The sequence below is a fragment of the Ptychodera flava genome, chromosome 16, assembly GCF_041260155.1.
Source record: "Ptychodera flava strain L36383 chromosome 16, AS_Pfla_20210202, whole genome shotgun sequence".
NCBI lineage: Eukaryota > Metazoa > Hemichordata > Enteropneusta > Ptychoderidae > Ptychodera > Ptychodera flava.
In genome coordinates this window covers 32,230,405-32,251,363 of record NC_091943.1, presented here as the reverse complement: position 1 = coordinate 32,251,363, position 20,959 = coordinate 32,230,405, and the positions used below count along the sequence as shown (strand labels likewise).

At 36.2% G+C, this 20,959-nt stretch overlaps 1 protein-coding gene across 2 annotated transcripts; it reads right to left on the bottom strand.

Annotated features, from left to right (window-relative positions):
- Positions 1 to 3,461: 3,461 nt before the first annotated feature.
- Positions 3,462 to 20,807, bottom strand: LOC139114613 (putative methyltransferase C9orf114). 2 transcript variants are annotated; one of them, XM_070676433.1, is made up of 12 exons: positions 20,686 to 20,807; positions 19,810 to 19,840; positions 18,753 to 18,884; positions 16,963 to 17,051; positions 15,670 to 15,740; positions 14,307 to 14,396; positions 12,877 to 12,926; positions 10,190 to 10,320; positions 9,512 to 9,593; positions 9,015 to 9,216; positions 5,616 to 5,763; positions 3,462 to 3,640 (listed from the first exon to the last, which is right to left on the bottom strand). In XM_070676433.1, exons 1-12 carry the CDS (start codon positions 20,743 to 20,745, stop codon positions 3,578 to 3,580), a joined length of 1,149 nt encoding a protein of 382 aa, XP_070532534.1. In that variant the 5' UTR covers positions 20,746 to 20,807; the 3' UTR covers positions 3,462 to 3,577. The 2 variants fall into 2 exon arrangements, with proteins under 2 accessions (XP_070532534.1, XP_070532533.1); XM_070676432.1 differs by having other exon boundaries at positions 3,462 to 3,636; positions 5,612 to 5,763; positions 20,686 to 20,806.
- Between the last annotated feature and the right edge of the window lie 152 nt (positions 20,808 to 20,959).

Genomic DNA, 20,959 nt, shown 5'->3' with positions numbered 1-20,959 from the left:
CCAAAATTACCTGACATAATTCTATGACACCCGGTCCCAAGAATATAGATATTTTGTGTGTTGAAGATTCATACTGACAGACTAAAGGTTAAAAAGACGTTATGCTGTGGTCATTCATTCAAATACCAAGCTAGATAGTGCATACATCATCATGTTCAGTGTTTGGCAGGCAAGGGGAATTTACTTAGCTTCAGATTTTTTTTCCAGTGATAACTCTTTTGATTTTATTACAAGAACAAGTGACAGAAGTGTTGCCTGTGCAAATTGACATACCAAGCACGCTATCATCTCTGTGGACAGAAGGTGCATTTTTTATTTATTCATTTTTGGTAGGGGATAGGATTCCACCCCCCACACCTCCACCCTGCAGATATGTTTTATGAAAGCAGCATAGGCTTTTAATTTTATTTCCAAACTATAACTTAAGATGGAAGCTTTCTTAGCATGCACAAGATGACACGTCTAAGCTGATATTATTGTACAGTATCAACAGTTCATGTACCATAATTACAGACATTGAAGTTAGTCTGACGCAACACAAATGACACTCATACTGATAGGACTTAGGGACTGGTTACATTGGGTCATGTGAGAATACTTGTGTACCTTGCATCTTGCAATGTACATAAACCACACTTTACCATTTCCCCCTTCTTTCACAATGTTACGCAGCTTTTACGTTCTGAACAAGTCATTTTCTATGACACACAGTCCCCGCCAAACATAAATTTAGTCAAATGTACTATGGTGAAAGTGTGCAAATAAGTTTGTAAATGCACTTTCAAGTCACAAGTCCAGTAATGGTGATAGTCACAAGTGTGTGTACACACTTTGTCGGATACTAAACATGCTGAAACTGCCTGATTGGAACATGGACAGAAAAGTGGCTATAGAAGGCGCTTCACATACAATTTTGCAGGATTATTTGGACAGGAAGTGTTAGCAGTGAGACAATAGTGGACTTGAAGTAGTAGAAATGGGGGATCGAAAAAAATCTTGGAATCGTTTTCTTGAGCAAATTTTGATACAGATTAATACCAATTACGACTATGTTACACTAATTACATGTTTTACCTTGCTATTGGTCATTTAAGGTCGTCAGAAGCAAAGACCCCAAAAATATTCATAAAAAATAAAAAATACAAAATTAAAAGTAGCCCAACAAAAGTTACACATTTGAATAGGAATTGTTAAAAGTACCTTTGAAACATATATCAACCTAATCTGACCAACGAATCAAGAGTTTTGGCAATTTTACGAATATTACCTTTTTCTGCCTCATTTGTATATTTACCAGAAGCACATTCAATTGAATAAATTCACATCTCCACCCTATGATGCACCTGCACACCAAATACTAAGACTGGGAGTTGCGGTTCTGAAGTTTTTGATGTGGAGAGACATACATACATACATAAGGACAAACAGACATTCATATAAATATACAGACAGATAGACAGATATACATACATACAGACATACATATAGACTAAGCCATACAGACATACATAAATACATACATATATATACACAAACACATACCGGTACATACATTTATACATGTAGAGACAGATGGACAGACAGACATACATACATATGTACATACACAAAAAAAAACACATACATACAATGACAGATAAATAAAATATACAGATATATATATATATATAATATATATATATATATACTATATATATATATATATATATATATATATATATATATATATATAGGTATGTACATACACATAACATACACATACATACAATACATACACACATGCATAGTATATACATACATACACTCATACAGACATACTTTCTAGCCTTAAAGTATAGCTTGCATTGCCATATACATATGGCAATATGGAAACTTACTAATATAGGGATCACATAGGTTTTTTATTGCGCGTATTAATTATCATACAAATGTCACCTATAGAAAAATTTAAACTATAATTATCAACAAGACCTAGCACAAAATATAGAAATTGACCTGTTTCACAGAATCAGTAATTTACATCAGTAGATATATCAGCATGATGTCAAATATCAGAGATGAAATTACCGGTTTGTTATGATCGACTCTGTTAAGAAAGCACAAGCTGTGTGACCATACGCAAATGGAAACTCATCAGATTTATGGTTTCTTGCAAAATGTTTACCCATGCTGAATGTTATTGTTTAGAGTCCTTTAGTCGGCAATATATCGATCAAATTTGGCAAAATTGTTCAGCTCAAAGACGGGAACGTGTTTACTTTCATGGCCTAGAGCAGCTCTTTCAGTCTCATTATAGACTCTAAGGGTCTATGGTCTCACATCTCAGTCACGTCACTCATAGTTCTGTAGAATGCTGTCCCATGCATATACCGTCCATACATCATCCTCATGGTCTTCAGACTTGTTGATTTGCATCCTAAATCAGCCAATTTAGCTTCGAAAGAAGAAATCTAACCTGTTTTGCCATCTTTGCCAATATGTTGGGCAAACACTACATAGATTTTTGGCATACTCGTTGATGTCTTGAACTTCATGGTTGAGTACAGCACAGCGGGCTGACATCACAGCCTCTCATAGACCTCAAATTAAACTCTTCACTTGATCAGATTTTCAGTTTTTTCTTTGGAAAGCCAGAGCAGAATAGCAACAGAAGTGAGAGTGCTGCTACTCTTTGGTGTGTGGTGTGAATGTGGCTTTCACTTCGCCTCTGCTTTCCTTCTTGAATTGCCACTGATTAAGATTCGTGTATGGAATGGGATTAAGAAAATTGCGTTCCATCGCGTCAGATTCACATTCATTTTTGGATACTGAAATTTCCACATCAAATAACGAGAAATTATTAAATTGTCTCACAACAAAACTCAACATGCTTATGTATACCAGAGTGTATGACTACATTGAAAGAATTAGTGCAGGAATGTTTGAGTTACAGCTCTGGACATACAAAAATCAGATCTGAATGACTGCCAGACAGCCACATTTGATTGTATCAAAAAATAATTTCATGATCATATTTAGTCCTTGTGCTAATTTTGAATGAAATCAGTTCATATTAAAGCTGCATAATGCCCACAGACATGAAACAAAATGGCCGCCTTGTGGCAATATTGGATCGTATCCCAAAATAAATTGATGTGCATATGTCCGCCATAGTGCGTACCCTTGTACCAAGTTTGAAAGAAATGTCAGGGCATGTCTGAAATATCTCTGCAGATGCACGGATGCATGCCACTCAAGCTATAAGTCTCCATCCAACTTTGTCGGTGGTGGGGACTTAAAAGTGTCACCATGTTTACGTGATACATCACCTTCGAGATATTTCAGACGTTGATAAATCAAATGTGAATCAAGCTATTTATGTCAGACGATTGGAGAACAAAATGAAGTAAAATTATTTGGATAACAACACTTGTTGATTGCTTAAAACACACATATGAACACATTACCATTCACAAAATATCTGTATCTTAAAAGTGGAGATTTAATTCTATGAAGTCAAAGGACAAGTGCAATAAAACATGCTTCACTGGTGAATTTCAAAATTCATTTAAAAAATTAATATTTGAAATATTTGATGTCACGACCAAAACGTTTCTTTTATCTTGGGTCTCAATGTTGCCATGGTGATCAGGATAGCTTCCTGAAACATAAACAAGTGAAGAATTTATTGAAAATGTAAAATCATATAGTATCAATATGCACTGTATGTACACCAATGTATTATTCTGATTTGATAGGAGTTCATGCCAGCTGTGGTAATAACATACGAGTGCTAAATTGGCCCCTCAACCAGCATATTGATAGTTCTTTGAAAAATAGACATCTTGATAAACAAGGAAAATTTGGGGTTTGAAAAACAGAATGATTAAAAACAATAAAATCATTAATAAAGCAGGATAAACTTTTGCAATTGTGTTTAACCCTTTGACAGCTGTAATTTTTCCTACCAAAATTTTAATGCAATATTTTACCAATTTTTGTGAACTTTTCTGTAATTTTCATGATTTTGGACCAAATGGATATCACATTTCATCAACCACAGTTTTTTATCAAAATTTTGGCAAAAGTCGGAAAAGAATTGACCATGGTATATTTTATAAAGGTGAAAAAAATTGATTTGGGCACTCAAAGGCTTGAAGAATTGCCCTATTAAACATTTGGCATGGTTTTCACCATACCAGAATTGTCATTTTGCTGTCTGCTTAATTTCCATGGTTGTAACATAGTATACATGTGATGTATCCTCATTATTTATGATGCTTTGTGTCGGACTGTGTATTTTTATTCAATGACACTTGCTGACTTTGCTAACTGCTTTCTCCCTTTCAGATGCTCCAACTACAGAGAAAATCAGATGCTCCAACTACAGAGAAAATCAGATGTTCCAACTACAGAGAAAATCACTCTAAAGTGGCACATGTAATATTGATTCCCCTATACAGCTGAATACACTTGATTTTAGTACAATTTGTTTCATGACGCACTTGTCTAGCTAATGAGTTAAACCTGGAATTCAAATGGACTACGGTACAAACATATACTTGTATTTTCATATGCATCTGTACACATGGGTAAATTTGTACAGCCACCACGTGATCTATTTCTGCATACTCAGTCTGTAGAACATGTGTCCTTTTTATTCCGGAGTAGAACCACAGTGCTACCTATCACGCAGAGCACCACAATCTTCTGGATACCCACTTGCAGTAGGGTTATTGCCTAATACACAAAATCTGGTAATCACTAAAGTGGTAAAGCTCACAGCTTGTCACTGACAGCACATGATAGTGTGTTGCAGATCCAGAACCCTTACATCACTATTTCTCACTATAGATTGGACTACAGTCCTGAGTATACTACCATTGATTCAAACTGAAGGTGATGAGTGTTCACCATTCAATGCTTCATTGTAGTATACACCAGCGTAATCTACTTGCATGCAAGTATGTCACTGATTCTTTATACATGACTGGCTATCCTTTGATAAACAATGTCTACTTTAAACTCTAATGATATGGACATAGCAGATTGAAAATGTAAATTACAACGTTTTTTTTCCTTTGTACATGTATGGTGTTAATGAAGTCAGCATACTATTTTTCCTAATGTATATCCCTATCACATTGGCCGAATTGCAATGTTTTCAATGTAAGTGGTGAGCCTATAAAAATGTGTGATGGGATGTGTGTGTGCCGTGTCATAGACAGAAAGGGGCACCTTCTTGCTGCTGTGTACAGGGATAAATTAAACGTGTTCAGCCCAAATTCCCTGTAAACAGGTCTACATCTACCATTGTATGGGTTTTACCACAGCATGGTGTTGAAAAGGTTAAAGGTTAGAACAATGTATGATATAGCAGTACATGAAACAGCTTAGATGTCCTCTTTTTTTCCCCTAGAAATCCACAATGTACTTTGTACAATTTTGAGCAAGTAGACCTGCTACTTATCAGGTGTGGTATGTCAAACTAGTGGAACATCTCAAAGGGTCCCAACATGGTGTATTAGGTTAGATAAAAAGCTTGAAATATCTTTAAGAAATTCATATGTACGGGAAAAACTATATCAATGATTTTGCCCACTTGCAATTTCAAATGTTAATGTTAATTTACTTGCCTCTGTTCTTATTGTCCTGCTGCCTTGTCCACTGCATGTGTTCAGATACATGTCAAAGAGATGTTCAACTTCGTTGACTTTCAGTCTTTCATCACATTCAAGACTGTACTCCAGTCCTTTCAATCCACCAAACACCACTAATAGATGACTGCCAAGGGCAAAGTCAAAGAAAAAAAGAAAGGAAAATGATGAATTGCTCATATGGTATAGACAGGTTCACTATAAATGTGTGTGCAGTCATTTGAACTTTTAAAGAGTCTAATTATAGTATTTAGGAGAGACACGCTTATAGTGAATGTAATGCTGACCTTATACATGGCATGTATTCTTAAAGGTATGACATTCCTATCAGTAATGTATAAATAATTATTATTTAACATTGTCATTTGTACATCTGGTACAAAATTTTCAGAAATTATGCATATCCTATTGACCAAAATTGTATTTAGTTATCACAAATGGTATCATGAACTCTATAAAAAGCACCTGTCAAGGGCAGTGATTGTAACTGACTTACTCTAAGCAGTAAGCAGTCTAATTAGACTGGCCCACTAGCTGCTAGGCATGTCTATAAAGTGGTTTATGTAAGCCTTTATATTGTATCTCGCTCAGGCATAGGCAGCAGTAACTAGTTTGTTGAGAGTGGTGCTTGTGATCAGTCCACCAGCAATGTGACAGTTTGCCAAAGTTTCCTTCAATTACAGAGTAACTGTTAAGGTATTTGCTCAGACATCAAAAATCATTATTTGGAGAATTATATGTTAAATTAGTAATTTAGCCAATGCCTCACTTTGCAAAGAATGCTTTTTAGCCAAGCTAGTAAAAGGCAAGTTCTGAATTGAGAATCTTTCATTTTCCCAAATAAAAATATCACGTAAATTTCAAAAACAAATGTAAATATAAAAATACCGCAATTATACGGTGTCGCTCACATTTGATCAGAAATGGCACATACCAGTATGGGTACCAAAGATCAACAATAATGTTGTTTCTATCTGTTCAGTGCAGGAAAATTCTATTTTCAATGTTATGAAAATGATTTCTGCCACAGTACAACCAGAAAAAATACAAGAAATATTTAAACCAGAAAAACAAGTTGACAAAGTTGGACACGCTGCAACAGAGAAATAGATGTTTTGATCAAAAAAGGGCAAAAATTGTCCTAAATACACAAATATTGAAATTTCACCACATTTTTTTGCAAACAGCTTCTCAGCTTGTCAAAAGATGACCTGCAACATTTCGCGAAATCTCTCAGCAATATAAATCACTGGCCATATGTATGTTGTAGTTACAGCACGCAATCTTACTTGCGCTAGTGATATGTATGTACATTGTATCCTCAGACAGCGTCAAACTAAGATAAATTATAAATCTTAAAATTTACTCAGAAACAAAATTAGCATCGCTTTTCTTATTTGGAAAATTTTTAGAAATTTACAATTGTAAAAAAAATGTTCACAATTTCATTGTGACCAGCCCCTCCCAAGATCTAATGGTCCATCCCTTAGTTTGAGCAGGTCTGTTAATATGTAACAGTTCATAAACAATGACAGGAAATGACTCAAGCTCAGTGGAGTAGCATGCTGGCATGTCACCACTCCTGAACATTTGCAGAATTTCCCTTTTTCTTACCTCATTCGCACATTTTTGACACTGATGTGTTCATTAGAACAAATTCACATCTCAACCCCTACATCTACCGGTACACCAAATACTGAGACGGTAGCTTTGGCGGTATGGGAGCCTTTGTGTGTGACGGACATACATCCGCACATACCCACAAATATACAGACATAGACGCCACTCAGACTCATCATATAAGCTCTTTTTGGTATTTATATATAAAACCAAATATGAGCTAAAAATATTATTATACATCTACCATCAAGAACAATACAATTTTGCATGCGTTTAAAAAATCCGTAGGGAATGCCAGTTCCGTAACACGTACGGTTTCCAGGTGCCCCATCCCCTGCAGCTGTATCTGAGCATTCACTGTTTAATGGTTTAACCCTTTTCCTGCCAAGTCCATATTTCACCATCAGGTCAAGATATTTAAAATTAATGAAACACAACATATTCCATATGGTGTATTTTAACATAATACTATACATTTGAAGGCTGTTGAAAACATAAATACTGTAAACTTGATTTTTTTGGACTAAAGATGCTATAACATACCAAGCCAAGTGAGTAAAAATACCGCAATTATACGGTGTCGCTCAAATTTGATCAGAATTGGTACAGACCAAAGATCAACAACAAGTGTTATTTCTATATGTTCAGTGCAGGAAAATTATACCTTGATGTTATGACAATTTCTGCACAGTACAACCAGAAAAACAACAAGAAATATTTAAACCAGAAAATAAAGAATGACAAAAGTAAATAAGGTCTGAAACTTTAGATACTGAAGGTCAACTTCAGCAACATGCATAGCAGAGAATCGTTCTACCATGGATGTACAAAAATAGACACGTCCATATGGTTTTAACAGATCTGTTAATATGTCACAGTTCATAAACAATGACAGGAAATGACCAATTAGCTGTTTCAGTTACTGCTACCACTCCCAAACATAATAGGTACCCTGCATACAAATAGGTTAAAGGTCAAAATCCTCTTATTCAGATGTGTGGGCTGATTCAGTTCACTGCCACCACTCCTGCACACTTGCAGTATTTCCCTTTTCCTTACCTCATTTGCACATTTTTGACACTGATGTGTTCATTTGAACAAATTCACATCTCAACCCCTACATCTACCTGTACACCAAATACTGAGATGGTAGCTTTGGCGGTATAGGAGCCTTTGTGTGTGACGGACATACATCCGCACATACCCACAAATATACAGACATACAGTCATCATATAAGCTCTTTTGGTATTTATATATAAAACCAAATATGAGCTAAAAATACGTCATGTTTTGGCTCAATACCGCTTTTTACTGACTTGGCTGATGGGGAAGTAATAGTCTTAATACTGTCTGGCAGGAAAAGGGTTAAAGGGACTCATTGGATGAGTGCCAGAACATGTCTCACATGCGCTCTGTACATATGTGTGTAGTGCATACACACTAACCAGAACTTGCAGAAATGCATCCGAGATAGTGTTCCACACTTGCGCTATTAGTCAGAAGAAAAATTGTTGACATTGCACGAAAACCGTCACTACTCTGACAATTTGATGCCCCAGTCAGGAATAGATGTATAATAATAAGGTTATCATGAAAACATCACAAAGGACGCATTCAGACATTGGTGCCACATATCACCTGACACAAAGTTGAGGCGATACGCTGTGCCAGTGTCCTTGTGCATCCTTGGTGGTATTTTCGTAATGACCTCATAATATTCTTCTAAAGCTTTACTGTTTCTAAGGCTATTCTCTCACCTAAACTTTGGCAGTGGAACTTCATCAGCATTTTCACCTCTGTCGGATGTTCCTATCGTTAGGTCATAACCACCCTTATATGGACATTTTGTGAAAACAGTGCCCAAAGTAGGTGCCAGCCTAACTGTGTAGCCCCAGTACAGACCCCTGTCTGTACGAGGTACCGTTGGTCCAACAACTGTACCGGTGAAAAATTTCTTTTCTGCAAAATGATGACAGTTAAAAGGCAACTATAAAAGGAACTGTGTCATTTTACATACTGAAGTGTATCATTTTGGAGCAACTGTTTCTATTTTTGTCCCCTAAAACACAAAAAACCTGGAAATTTACATTAAATTTTATGAGCACAAAATAGCTAACATGCTGTAGTTTCTATGTCATCAATTTATGGTGACTGTATGACTGATTTTATTGACAGTGTCGATGCATCCTATAGAGGAAAATTCCCTCGGTTAAAAGGCCGCTAGATTTAAAGTGTGATGTTGCACAGTCCTTACCATTTCCAGTTTGTTTTCCTTTATCATTTAATTTCACAGTCACTCTTATGCCTGCTTGCAACTGTCTGTCAATTCTGACTTCCTGAAAATATAAAAAGAGTACTAAGCTACTTACAATGAATTGTCAATGATGTTATTCCTCTCAACACCATTTTTTAAAGCAATACTTGATACCTATGCTGACAAAGTCAGCTACACCGGTAATTTCATACAATGTGTACCGGTAGACACATACGATGGAAAAATCTTGGTTGACAGAGAAGGGGTTCTTATTTTGAAATATAAGTGATGAAATTCAGCGTCAAATGCACCCACATGTACCTATATGCTACAAAAACACTGTCCAGTCTGATTAGCATTGTCAAAATAATTAAAATAGAAATGTCAACAATTATCTGGAATTTGACGGGGCTTTCAACATAAATCCTGAAAGTGGGTGCAGTAAAATATCGACAAATACAGTGACAATACAATACACTGTGGTTTCAATGGGGATCAAACTCACAACATACGGTAGAATCACCTAGCGGAGAAAGCATCAGAGAGAACCACTCTGCCAAATCCCCACTCTCAAAAAAAAATGCTGTGGTTCAATTTAACCGAGCTAAGCAAAATAGCAATCTGACATTTATTACTCCATTTATTCCTTCTTATTCACTGACACCTTGGAATTCTTACCTTTCTCATTCCAGCATTGACAAAAGAACCTTTTCCTTCCTTCGCTGGCCTGTTCAACACTACTCCTTCCCGAAATTCCGACTCATCATCTGTTCTCATGTGGTGAGGACAATCCAGTGGATTCAGCACACCTACAAAAAGATATTGAATACACAACTTTATTGCGAACGTCAAAATGAACCGGAGATCAACTTTGATAAGCCCCTATCAATTTCCCTCGCAATCTTTCAATATCCCTTGGAAAACACCGAGGTACTTTGGTCAGTAAACATACACTGCGCCTGCTGTGCTATCTCCATTCGATCTCCCTATGCAAGCTTCTGTATGGATCAAACCATTTTGCGCCAGTTTACAGCTATGGCTGTTTGATGTCAGTGTATTCAACGAAGCTCATGGCACACTTGTTATATATTACAAAACAATGGGACGCTGGAGTCCTGAGACAGTATCGTTCGGAAAGTGACACGTTTTCCCAGTACTTTCTTGATCCTTTGACCCTGCCCACCCCATCACCTAAACAGTATAGTTCATTACACAGTTACGTCCGCCATTGTTTATTTTCATTCACGGACCACGGCGATGTTAGTTTTCATCCTCTGAACATGAAGTTTCTTAGTTTGAAAGCAATTATTCTTTCATCTGTGAAGAGTTTTTACTGGTGACTATTACAATTTTCACTGCTATGTTGTTGTTTTCATAAGATGCAGACTGCTTTTCCGTGCAGTCAATCATAGACAGTTTCTCTACGCTCTACAGTCCATGAGTCAATAAATGCCAGTTCTCACTTACACTATGCTGTTGATCGGCACATGACGTCCTCATGTCAGGTTTTGGGATTTTTTTTATGCTGAAATTTCACCAAAATGCCATATCTGTATCCAGAGATTGTGTAATCAGTTTGATTGAAAACAGCGATATAAAACACTGTGTCAGTTAATCTCAGAAATTTCGGCCGAGTTTTGCTGTCAGTATTTTGTCGATCAGTATGTGCACTGCATTGGGGCCAGTATGAAGAGACCTTGATGTAATCAAGGTATGCCAATTCATAAAATCGTGAGAATATTTTTTTCTCTGTCAAGGTCGATTTGCCTTACAATGGATTTTTAGGCAAGAAAGAGCATCATAGAAAAATGGTTGACAGGCATTTCCCAAACCAGTATCGCCACAGAAATGCATCGCATGCTCAGCACTGTGAACGATGTCAATTGTCATATTAGAAATACCGGAGAACTGGGCATTTCCGGCCGGCCGAGAGTCAAATCAGGGCCTCACTCAGTACAACGACATTGTCTTTCACTAGATATACTAACTGGCTGTATCTCAGACGTTCCGTGTGAATGTTTCTAATTTTACTGTTGAACTCAACTTGTACTTGAAACACTGCCATTGCCTATCCATGTGCTCTCACACTGACATTTGTTTACTTTGCAGGCTCATGGAATTTACTATTCAAGTTTGGTAAAAGTATGTCGTGTGACATGACTGCATACAGGAAATACTTCACGATAACAAGATCGACGCAAGTAACAATGCAAAACAAGTTCTGTGAAAAATCGAGTTTGAAATTATTATCACAATTAAAGGTCTTAAAATCGCATGCTTTATTTCATTTCTTGTCAACCACTTTGGGCTTCAAAATGGTTTCTTCCGGAAAGGGAGCCAGAAATAGAAGGGAGATCGAATGGCGGTAACACAGCAGGCGCCTTGTATGTTTATTGGCATGTTTATCGGCAACACCAACCAAAGTACCTCGGTCTTTTCCAAGGGGTATTGGAAGATTGCAAGGGAAATTGATAGGGGCTTATCAAAGTTGATCTCCGGTTCATTTTGACGTTCGCAATAAGATAATGACTGTATATAAATTCAATTCATGGACATTGCGATCCAGTAGGCTACTTGTATATGGCATGTATATTTGTGATAGTACTTGTGCCAGATATGTACTACACAATGTTGAAAATCAGGAAGTTTTTTATTGATAAATAGAATTACGTTTTTATTGCTCTTAAAGGGACAAAGTCAGCCATTTTTCATGAATTTTGTTTGATACGACATACTACTTATATTGTTTGACATGTTGAAAGATACTGAATGAATGGGTGACCATGCATATATTCGACCCCGGTTTTAGACATGATACATGAAACGAATGCAAAAATGAATTAACGGTCATGACCATTAATTCATTTTTGCATTGGTTTCATTTAATTTGTCAAAAACCGGGGTCTAATATATGCATGGTCACCCATTCATTCAGTATCTTTCAACATGTCAAACAATATAAGTAGTATCTCGTATCAAACAAAATTCATGAAAAATGGCCGACTTTGTCCCTTTAAGTCAGTATGAAGCTGTTCAGCAGGGTTAAGATAATTTGCCTGGCATTCTTTGTGACACAATTGATGATTTAATCACCTATAACCCTTATGCTGCCAAGTTCATTTGTCACTATCAGGTCAAGTTGGTTAAAACAAGCAAGGCATAACAGGTTCCATACATTAGGTCCCTAGACCCTGAAAATATTGATACTGAAAATATTATTTTTACTGACAATACCTGCCATTACATACCATGCCAAGTGGGTAAAAATACTTTGGCTATATGGTACTTTTTTACCACCCTGACAAATGGGGAAGAGATAGCCCTGGTACGAAAGTGTTCAGGTATGTACAGTATACTATACTAACCTGCATATTGTAAATCTGAATGTTTTGGGAAAAAACTCTTTCTCAAGTATCTGTAAATTGAGGATATGAAGGATAGTTACCATAATAAAACACTAAATCTTAAGTCAATTTTTGACACTTTGCAGACACAGACACAAATTTTGATGTAAGTCATTCATCAAAAGTCAACAGCGAATAAATTAAAATATAAAGAGTAAGAATACATCAATGTTCACCTGTTTGTCTGTAATGATAAATCTTTACGGCCCTGATACGGCTTTTGCAGCCCGAGGTCGTGCGGCGGAAGGGCCTGAGCCTGCGAGGGCCCGTACGCCGTACGACCAAGGGCTGCAAAAGCCGTATCAGGGCCGTAAAGGTTTTATCATATACCTTATACAATGATAAATATGTAGCTTAAATAATATTCAACATTGTTTAGGAGATAAAAATGCGTGCGATATCAAACATTCATCACAAATTGTGTCAGTTTTTCATAAATACGATGGCCGCTTCCCGTCGCGGATTGACATACATAATGATGTCATTTGTTTACCTGCAGAATTCTAGAACGCGTAAAGCAACATCCGTACTATTACGTGACCAACAGAGATCAAGGCTGAAATCGACGTGTAAGAGGGACAAAAGTGTCATGTCAGTTTCTTGCAATTTATACTGAACAGGCACGCACTTAGTATACACAGGATTTCACTAGAATTGAGAAATAAAAGCCGATGTCACCGGCGCGGCTCCACTGTCGCCACGCGCAACTACGATCTGAGCGAGCAGACGTTTTCCTAATCTCGCGCTGGCTTTGTGTACGAATGGAACGTTTGCGGATAGCAACGTGCATAGTAACCAGAATCGAGATAGTTCAGAAATGCACGCGATTGCCCATATTTGGGCACCGGGCCGGGGCGTGATACATAAAAAAAATGCACGGATCTGAGGGCGCTTTCTCCCATAGCTTTACACAGGCACGTGAATGTAGGTATATGACTGTAATGATAAATATTGACACTGTCAAGATGCTTATGAAATGGATGTCTCTTATAGAGGTACATTACGACAACACAGGATAGAATTGAGGGATTTCACAAAGACAATTAATACAGTTAAAATGCATATACACTCTAAACTTGTTACATACATATTCACTTCAAAGACTTTGTGTTCATAACACATTGTCTCTGAACATTTAAAAATTTCAGCAGAGATCACATTTTTATTACCATCTTCCATATTGCTCACATTTAGCACCCTTTATTTTCTGCATGTTGTTTATCATTCGCTTATTATGCTTACATTTGCCTGCATTTTAAAGTTAACATTTCAGTCATGACATTTACAGACTTGCATTTATGGCAAAATACAATATTTGAATCTGTCAACTTGCGTCACACGTTATGGTAGATGTACAGACCTACGTCACTGAGTTGAGATATGCGACTTACTGTGGACATTCAAGGTACTGAAGTATTCTTGCTAGCTGTACATTGGCATTCCCTTTCTTACCAATACCTTCAAACACACCTTCTGTACTCCTGCAATTGAAAACAATTGAAGCGCTTATTTTCTAGCACCGTGCATGTTCCTTTCTGGGTAAATAAACTGTCTTGTGCTTCAACCAATCATGCAATGCTTTGAACTGTTGCATAAATAAATTCTACTAAAACACGCAGACTCTGTGTCACCTTTATATTGCATTGGTCTCAATAATCAAGTGAAACTTTCTCATGGTACACCTTAAGGATTTATGAAAGTAAATAAGCTGCAAACTCTTTGAAATCATTGTGTAGTATTTGACATATTTTAGGCTATTGATTAATCCCTTTTTTCAAATGAATTAAAGTGTGAGATGCACAGACGGATATTAATTGATCCTGGGGAGAACACTGAATTCTAAATTTTCGATAACTTGCACACATCAAAGATCTATCAAAATACCGAAGTAAACTTACCACTGATAGTTAATTTGAATTTGATTTTCTCATCTTTTGAGATGTCATTAGTACAGAGTTGTTCTACAACACTCTGCTTAGTGAACAAGGATAAATTACACCCATAATAATGGGTTTCTTTGCACATCAGCTGAAGCTAAACTTACAGGTACGGCTTCGTGTATACATCCAGTCTAATGTACATGACATTATTATACAACTGCGCCTGTAACCTATGCCGTTTTGTTGTACAGTAAGTTTCCGCATCAGAGGACATGGAGTCCAATAACTTTGACACAGAGTCCAATAACTTCTGGTGTTATTGAACGCTATTTGACCTTTGACCTCATAACACCTTGGCATCAACATGGGGAAGAAGAAGCAAAGATTTTATATTTTTGATAAAAAACATACTTCTAAACATTCAATACAGTGAAGAATTATCATTCCAAAACCCGTGAATTTGAGTGAAATTATGTTGCTGACCTACAATCTTTGCAATGTGCATTGTGCTGTGCAGGTTGAAATATCATTATTCTGTGTGCTTAGCAGATGCGCTAAACATGTTCCTAGTCTGCTCAGTGCAGTGCGCCACGGACATCCTAAAAACGCTTAAATTTTGACTTTTTCAGGTAAAGTTAGACTTGAAAGAGGTATTATAAGGTTCTTCACAAAACTAGGATTTATGTCCAAGTACATGTACATCCTATGCTTCAGTATTGTGTGCATTTGGACAATACCTCTGCTGCTTGATGTACTCGGACATATATCATGGTATTTTATGAATAATCATATTATTTTCTCAAACTGACAGAGAGACTGTGGCTGGAGGGGAACACAAAATTAAGTTATGATGGAGTGAACATATGATGCTTACTGTTTTGTGGTTCCACTCTCATCAAAAATTATAATTTCATCAACATTGAAGACAACACACGCACGGGCAATCTGCAATTGATAAAACAGAAACACAGTCAATACACATGTACCAATTTTCTTCATTCATTTAGAAAAACACTACCGGAATGTTTTACTTTTCCTGCATGAAATAAAGTATCTGAAAAGTGGTATGTTAATTGAGTGATTCAAATGCCAGACTACATATCTTCATACAACAATGTAAATGCTACTATATTTAACAATACCTTCCCTTTTTAGGGAAGTTGGGGTTCGATGGTGCTTGGTTGTAATGAAGTAATAAGGGGCCGTGGATAATTACAACACATACGTACACAGCAATCACAACTTCCGCATTTAGGGGGGAGGGGATTGGCTGTATTTCGATTGCCATGCGAAAAAATCGCATTACATGTTTTAATATCGGAACATCTCGCTCCATGTTTTACTCTATCACAAAATATCGCACCATATTGTTTGCCATTCTTGTTTTGGCCTGTACCAGGCCAGTGCAGCACTGGTGCTACACCATTCTTTTGACATACATGTGGTTTAGTGCACGGTGTAAAATAACATAACAATCATTTTGGAGTAACCATTTCAATTCATTTCATTGTATCATTGTCGAATATGCACTGATCAAAGATTGATTTTAGACGGGGTATGCCAGTTGGGGTGGGAGCATATGCGTGAAGTATGATTTGACCGAGCAGTTGTGTCTGTTGCTTCTCTGTTAGGTTAGGATGCCGTATGTTGTGGGTTGGAACCTGACTGAAAACACTGTATATTCATTGTGACGTAAATACCGATTGTAGTTATGGAAATGAGGCTGGGTTGGATTTTCGCACTTCCAAACGTTTATTGGGGGGAGGGGGTTGAGACCAAATGCACTGACTTCCGTTTACTGTGCACATTCTTTATTTATCCACAGCCCTTAACAATGAATGCCACCAGACAGTAATTTGCAGTAATAAAACTATCAATTATGCATATGCATCGCTACTTGTAAATTGTGTAATACAAGATACAATGATTTCCCCAACATTATAAAATTAACATTATTATTATATTATTAATATCATAATATTGGGGAAATCATTGTTTCTTGTATCACACAATTTCCCCAATATTATCATATTAATAATACGATAATAATTATAACTTTGTCTTCCAATTAAGGAAATTTCACACAAATGTCTTCAGGGTTAAGGTACCGAAAATACTGATAAATATGTTTCTCTTCTCTTTTTAAGATACATCCAGATGAACACACCTGACCAGCAAGATATGTGCGGAGTTCTGGTGACTGTGCATTGTCCAGTATTGAACCAGGTAGTGCAATGCTTATGGTCCATGGACGACCTACGAATACAGAATGATTTTAACCAACTGATGTTAATATTGATGAACAATAAAAAAACTTTCTTTCTACAACACAAAAAGCGACCTAGCGGCCGATATAGCTCCGCTGTGTGTATGTAGAGAATAACTATTTTTGACACATGTTGATGAAGAAGGTGGAAATCTTTGATAGCTCAATGCAGTGGCCAGAGAAAAGTGGCTAAAATAAGCTGCAAAAATACACAATTGAAGATTTCATCATAATTTGAATATATCACATCGGATCATCCCTAAGAACATGTCAACCAAAGCTATCTGACAAGTAGTTTTTTTGAGAATAAAATTTTCTGACCAAAAAATGGCAAAAATTGCCCAAAATAAAAATTGCAGATTTCACCATAATTTTAAATATATCATGTATTACAATAATCCCTTGGAAACTGTATACCAAATATCAAAGCTATCGACTTGTATTTTTTCAGAAATAAATTTTTTGACCAAAAAGGGAAAAATTGCTCGGAAAATACAAAATTGGAGATTTCATCAGAAATTCAATATATAAATATTACTTAGTTTATATGTTGAAACCTGTATACCAAATTTCAAAGCTAGTAGACCAGTATTTTTGAGAAACACATTTGTGACCAAAAATAGAAAAAATTGCCCAAAAATTCAAAATTGTAGATTTCATCATAATTTCATCATTTAGTTTATCTATAGGAACCTGTATACCAAATTTCAAAGCTATCAGATGAGTAGTTTTGGAAATACACATTTTTTGACCAAAAATTGCAAAAATTGCCCCCAATATACAAAATTACAGATTTCACCAGAAATTCAATATATATGACTTAGTTCATCTATGGGAGCGTGTATACCAAATTTCACAGCTATCACACCAGCACATTTTGAGAAACACATTTTTTGTCAAAAAATGGTAAAATTGCCTTAAAAATGCAAATTTGCATATTTCTGCACAATTTGAACAAATCTGAAATAGATCATCCCTAGGGACCTATGTACCAAATATCAAAGCTATCTGACTGGTAGTTTTGAAGAAGAAGATTTTTAAAGATTTTTTTTACCAAAAACGACAAAAATTACCTTAAAAATACAAATCACGATTTGAACAAATCTGACTGAAGTCACCCTAAGTAAACTGCATATCAAATTTCAAAGCAATCGGACAAGCGGTTTCAGAGAAGATTTTTTACCAAAAACAGCAAAAAATGCCCCAAAAATACAAATATGCAAATTTCACCACAATTGAACAAACTTAAGTGAGGTCAGCTGCATATAAAATTTCAAAGCAATTGGACTTGCAGTTTCAGAGGAGAAGGCAATTGTTGACGGACGACGACCGACGAAGACGGAAAATCAACCTATTTGATAAGCTCCGCATCGCTGACAGCGGAGCTAAAAATACTTTATCCATGATGAGTTCAGAGATATGCAGCATATTTGACACAGTGTTAATACTTAAAGGTATACCGCACGTCTGTCAACAAATAAATATTTCTTTACACATTTCCAGTATGTTTGTGTAGGTACAACTGTATTGGATCAAAATGAATGGATATATGAACTGTAATCCAAATGTTTCAGTCAAGCCACCTGCTGTGCAGCACTGAAAATGAAAAATAATACCATAATGCTGAAGTTACCGATTTCAAAAAGAGCATTATCATGTTTTGAGACCCCATGACACACAATTGTTCTTACCAAGGTTTGCTTTCAATTCTTGTTCTTCACTTTCTAGTTTTTCGGCTTCTTCAGCAGCAACTTTGGCCTTCTCTGCCTTTTTCTGTTTCTTTGCCAGAAGTGCCTCAGTTTGAGCACTCTTCCTTTTCTTCACTGTTTTGAAATCAAAATATGTACAAATATTTCAAAAGAACTGTGTTATATTTAGTACATGTAGTTCATACCATAGCTTTGGTCAGGTCAACGTTGTCAATATCGTTGAACTACATGTATACTTAACCCTGTCACTATGATGGTTTCATCCGAAGCCATCGTTATCAATGGCGAGTGTGGACCTATTAACATTGGATTGGGGTTGGGGTGAACAGTTACGCTATCAGAATTAAGGTTTAAAGTAAGTGACCTGCAGTAAGGAAATTCCTAAGGGTTGATTCCTAATAATGGCACATTTCTGTTATTTAATATGTAAAATAAATGTTTGTTTTTTTGAAGTTTTGACAAGATCTGTGGAAAATCTTGGCGCACAAATAACAAAATCGGTACTCCGCTATAACAAATGATATGATAATGGAAACCATTAAAGTTGCTCACATGTTGAGAATTTAAACCACATATACTGTTGTAAAACTAAAAAAATACTGTCATAAAACTATAAAAAATTTGCCTTCATTTGTGTATGCCCCAGCTTATATGTATATTGCTGTGATGTCACATGTAGTCAGAAACCTAATGTAAACCTCATACATCACATATGTTACGTTAAATGTTACTATGGACAATTGAATTTTGGTCCAGAATAGAATTTATTGGTAGACACGACTGAATTTCAGTCCAGAATAGAATGCATTGGTCGACAACAACATTGCTTCTGCTTGAGTACCATAAATCAATGAGAATCAGTTTATGTAGCTGCATGAGTTTACATTAGGTTTGTGACTACAGAATAAATAACCTATGAGACAATTTTTCCTGGTATTGTAATTGTATTTGTATCGTGTCTATCAATTTTGTAATTCATCAAAATAACATGAATACTGGTACTGGCTATATCATATATGATAAATTAAAGGTTACTTGCTTTCTTGCTTCCATTCCCGCCACTTTGAACTCTGCAAAGAAAGAAATAGGAAAGTTGATATGAACTCTTTCTTGTTCAAACTGATGGCTGTATATTATGTTGTGATGCATTATTATTTTCGCATTTTTGTTGTGTTTGTAAAATACATGTTCATTTTCCAATCATAAAATTAAGTCAAAACACCTAGTCTTCAATTTGTCAACACAGCCTGGATCACGTATGTTACGTGAAATGTTACTATGGACGACTGAATTTCAGTCCAGAATAGAATTCATTGGTCGACAACAACATTGCTTCTGCTTGAAATTGGCCAAGTTGATCATGGCAACACGGTCAAAATGAGCAGTTAGGGTAGACTGTTATTTGCATAAAAAACTTCTGTTCAAAACGTCTACTTGTACCCATTGCCTAAGATATGATGACTCTAAAACATTTGAATATCTTTGTTTGATAATGGCAAAGATTCAAGTTTCTTTTCTCAGACTTTTAGTTTCAACAGATGTCTTTTGGCGTTCTTTTTCTAATAGACACTTATTTTTAACATTTACGAACACTGCTGGCTTGCTCAAATTTTTTCACGAAATAAACGAAAACACGAAATACAGAATAAATAACCCATGTGACAATTTTTCCTGGTATTGCAAAGTACAACGAAGTTATGACTGCATGCAGGGCTCAGGCTGTTCTCTCTGAAACAACAAACGCCCTCTAGTGTGCACATCTTGTGTACTCGTTGCACATGTTGTAGAGCCAGGCGGCTGTGTGGTATATGAAGTGTTCCGTAGTATAGCGAGGACAAGTGTAGGGAAAGTGTGGTGATTCACAGTAACTGACTGTCTCTTCAGTATTCGTTTCGTTCTAAACAATCAAACTTACGGGACTTCCCTCTGAAGGCCGAGTAATGGACTGGCTGTTAGGAGTTGTGCTGCTCTCCATGTCGTAACATTTACCCACAATTCAATATAAGATCACCTATGTTTCTGAAAAAGAATAACACCAGACATTGATATTAAATTTGGAAAGTCGATAATAAACAGAGAATAGTGTTTTTTTATCTATTCAAAATACATTATCCTCTATATCTAAGAGACTTCATTAATTTAGCATCATGCAAAATAAATGTGAAAATGGGAGCATGCATCATTATTTC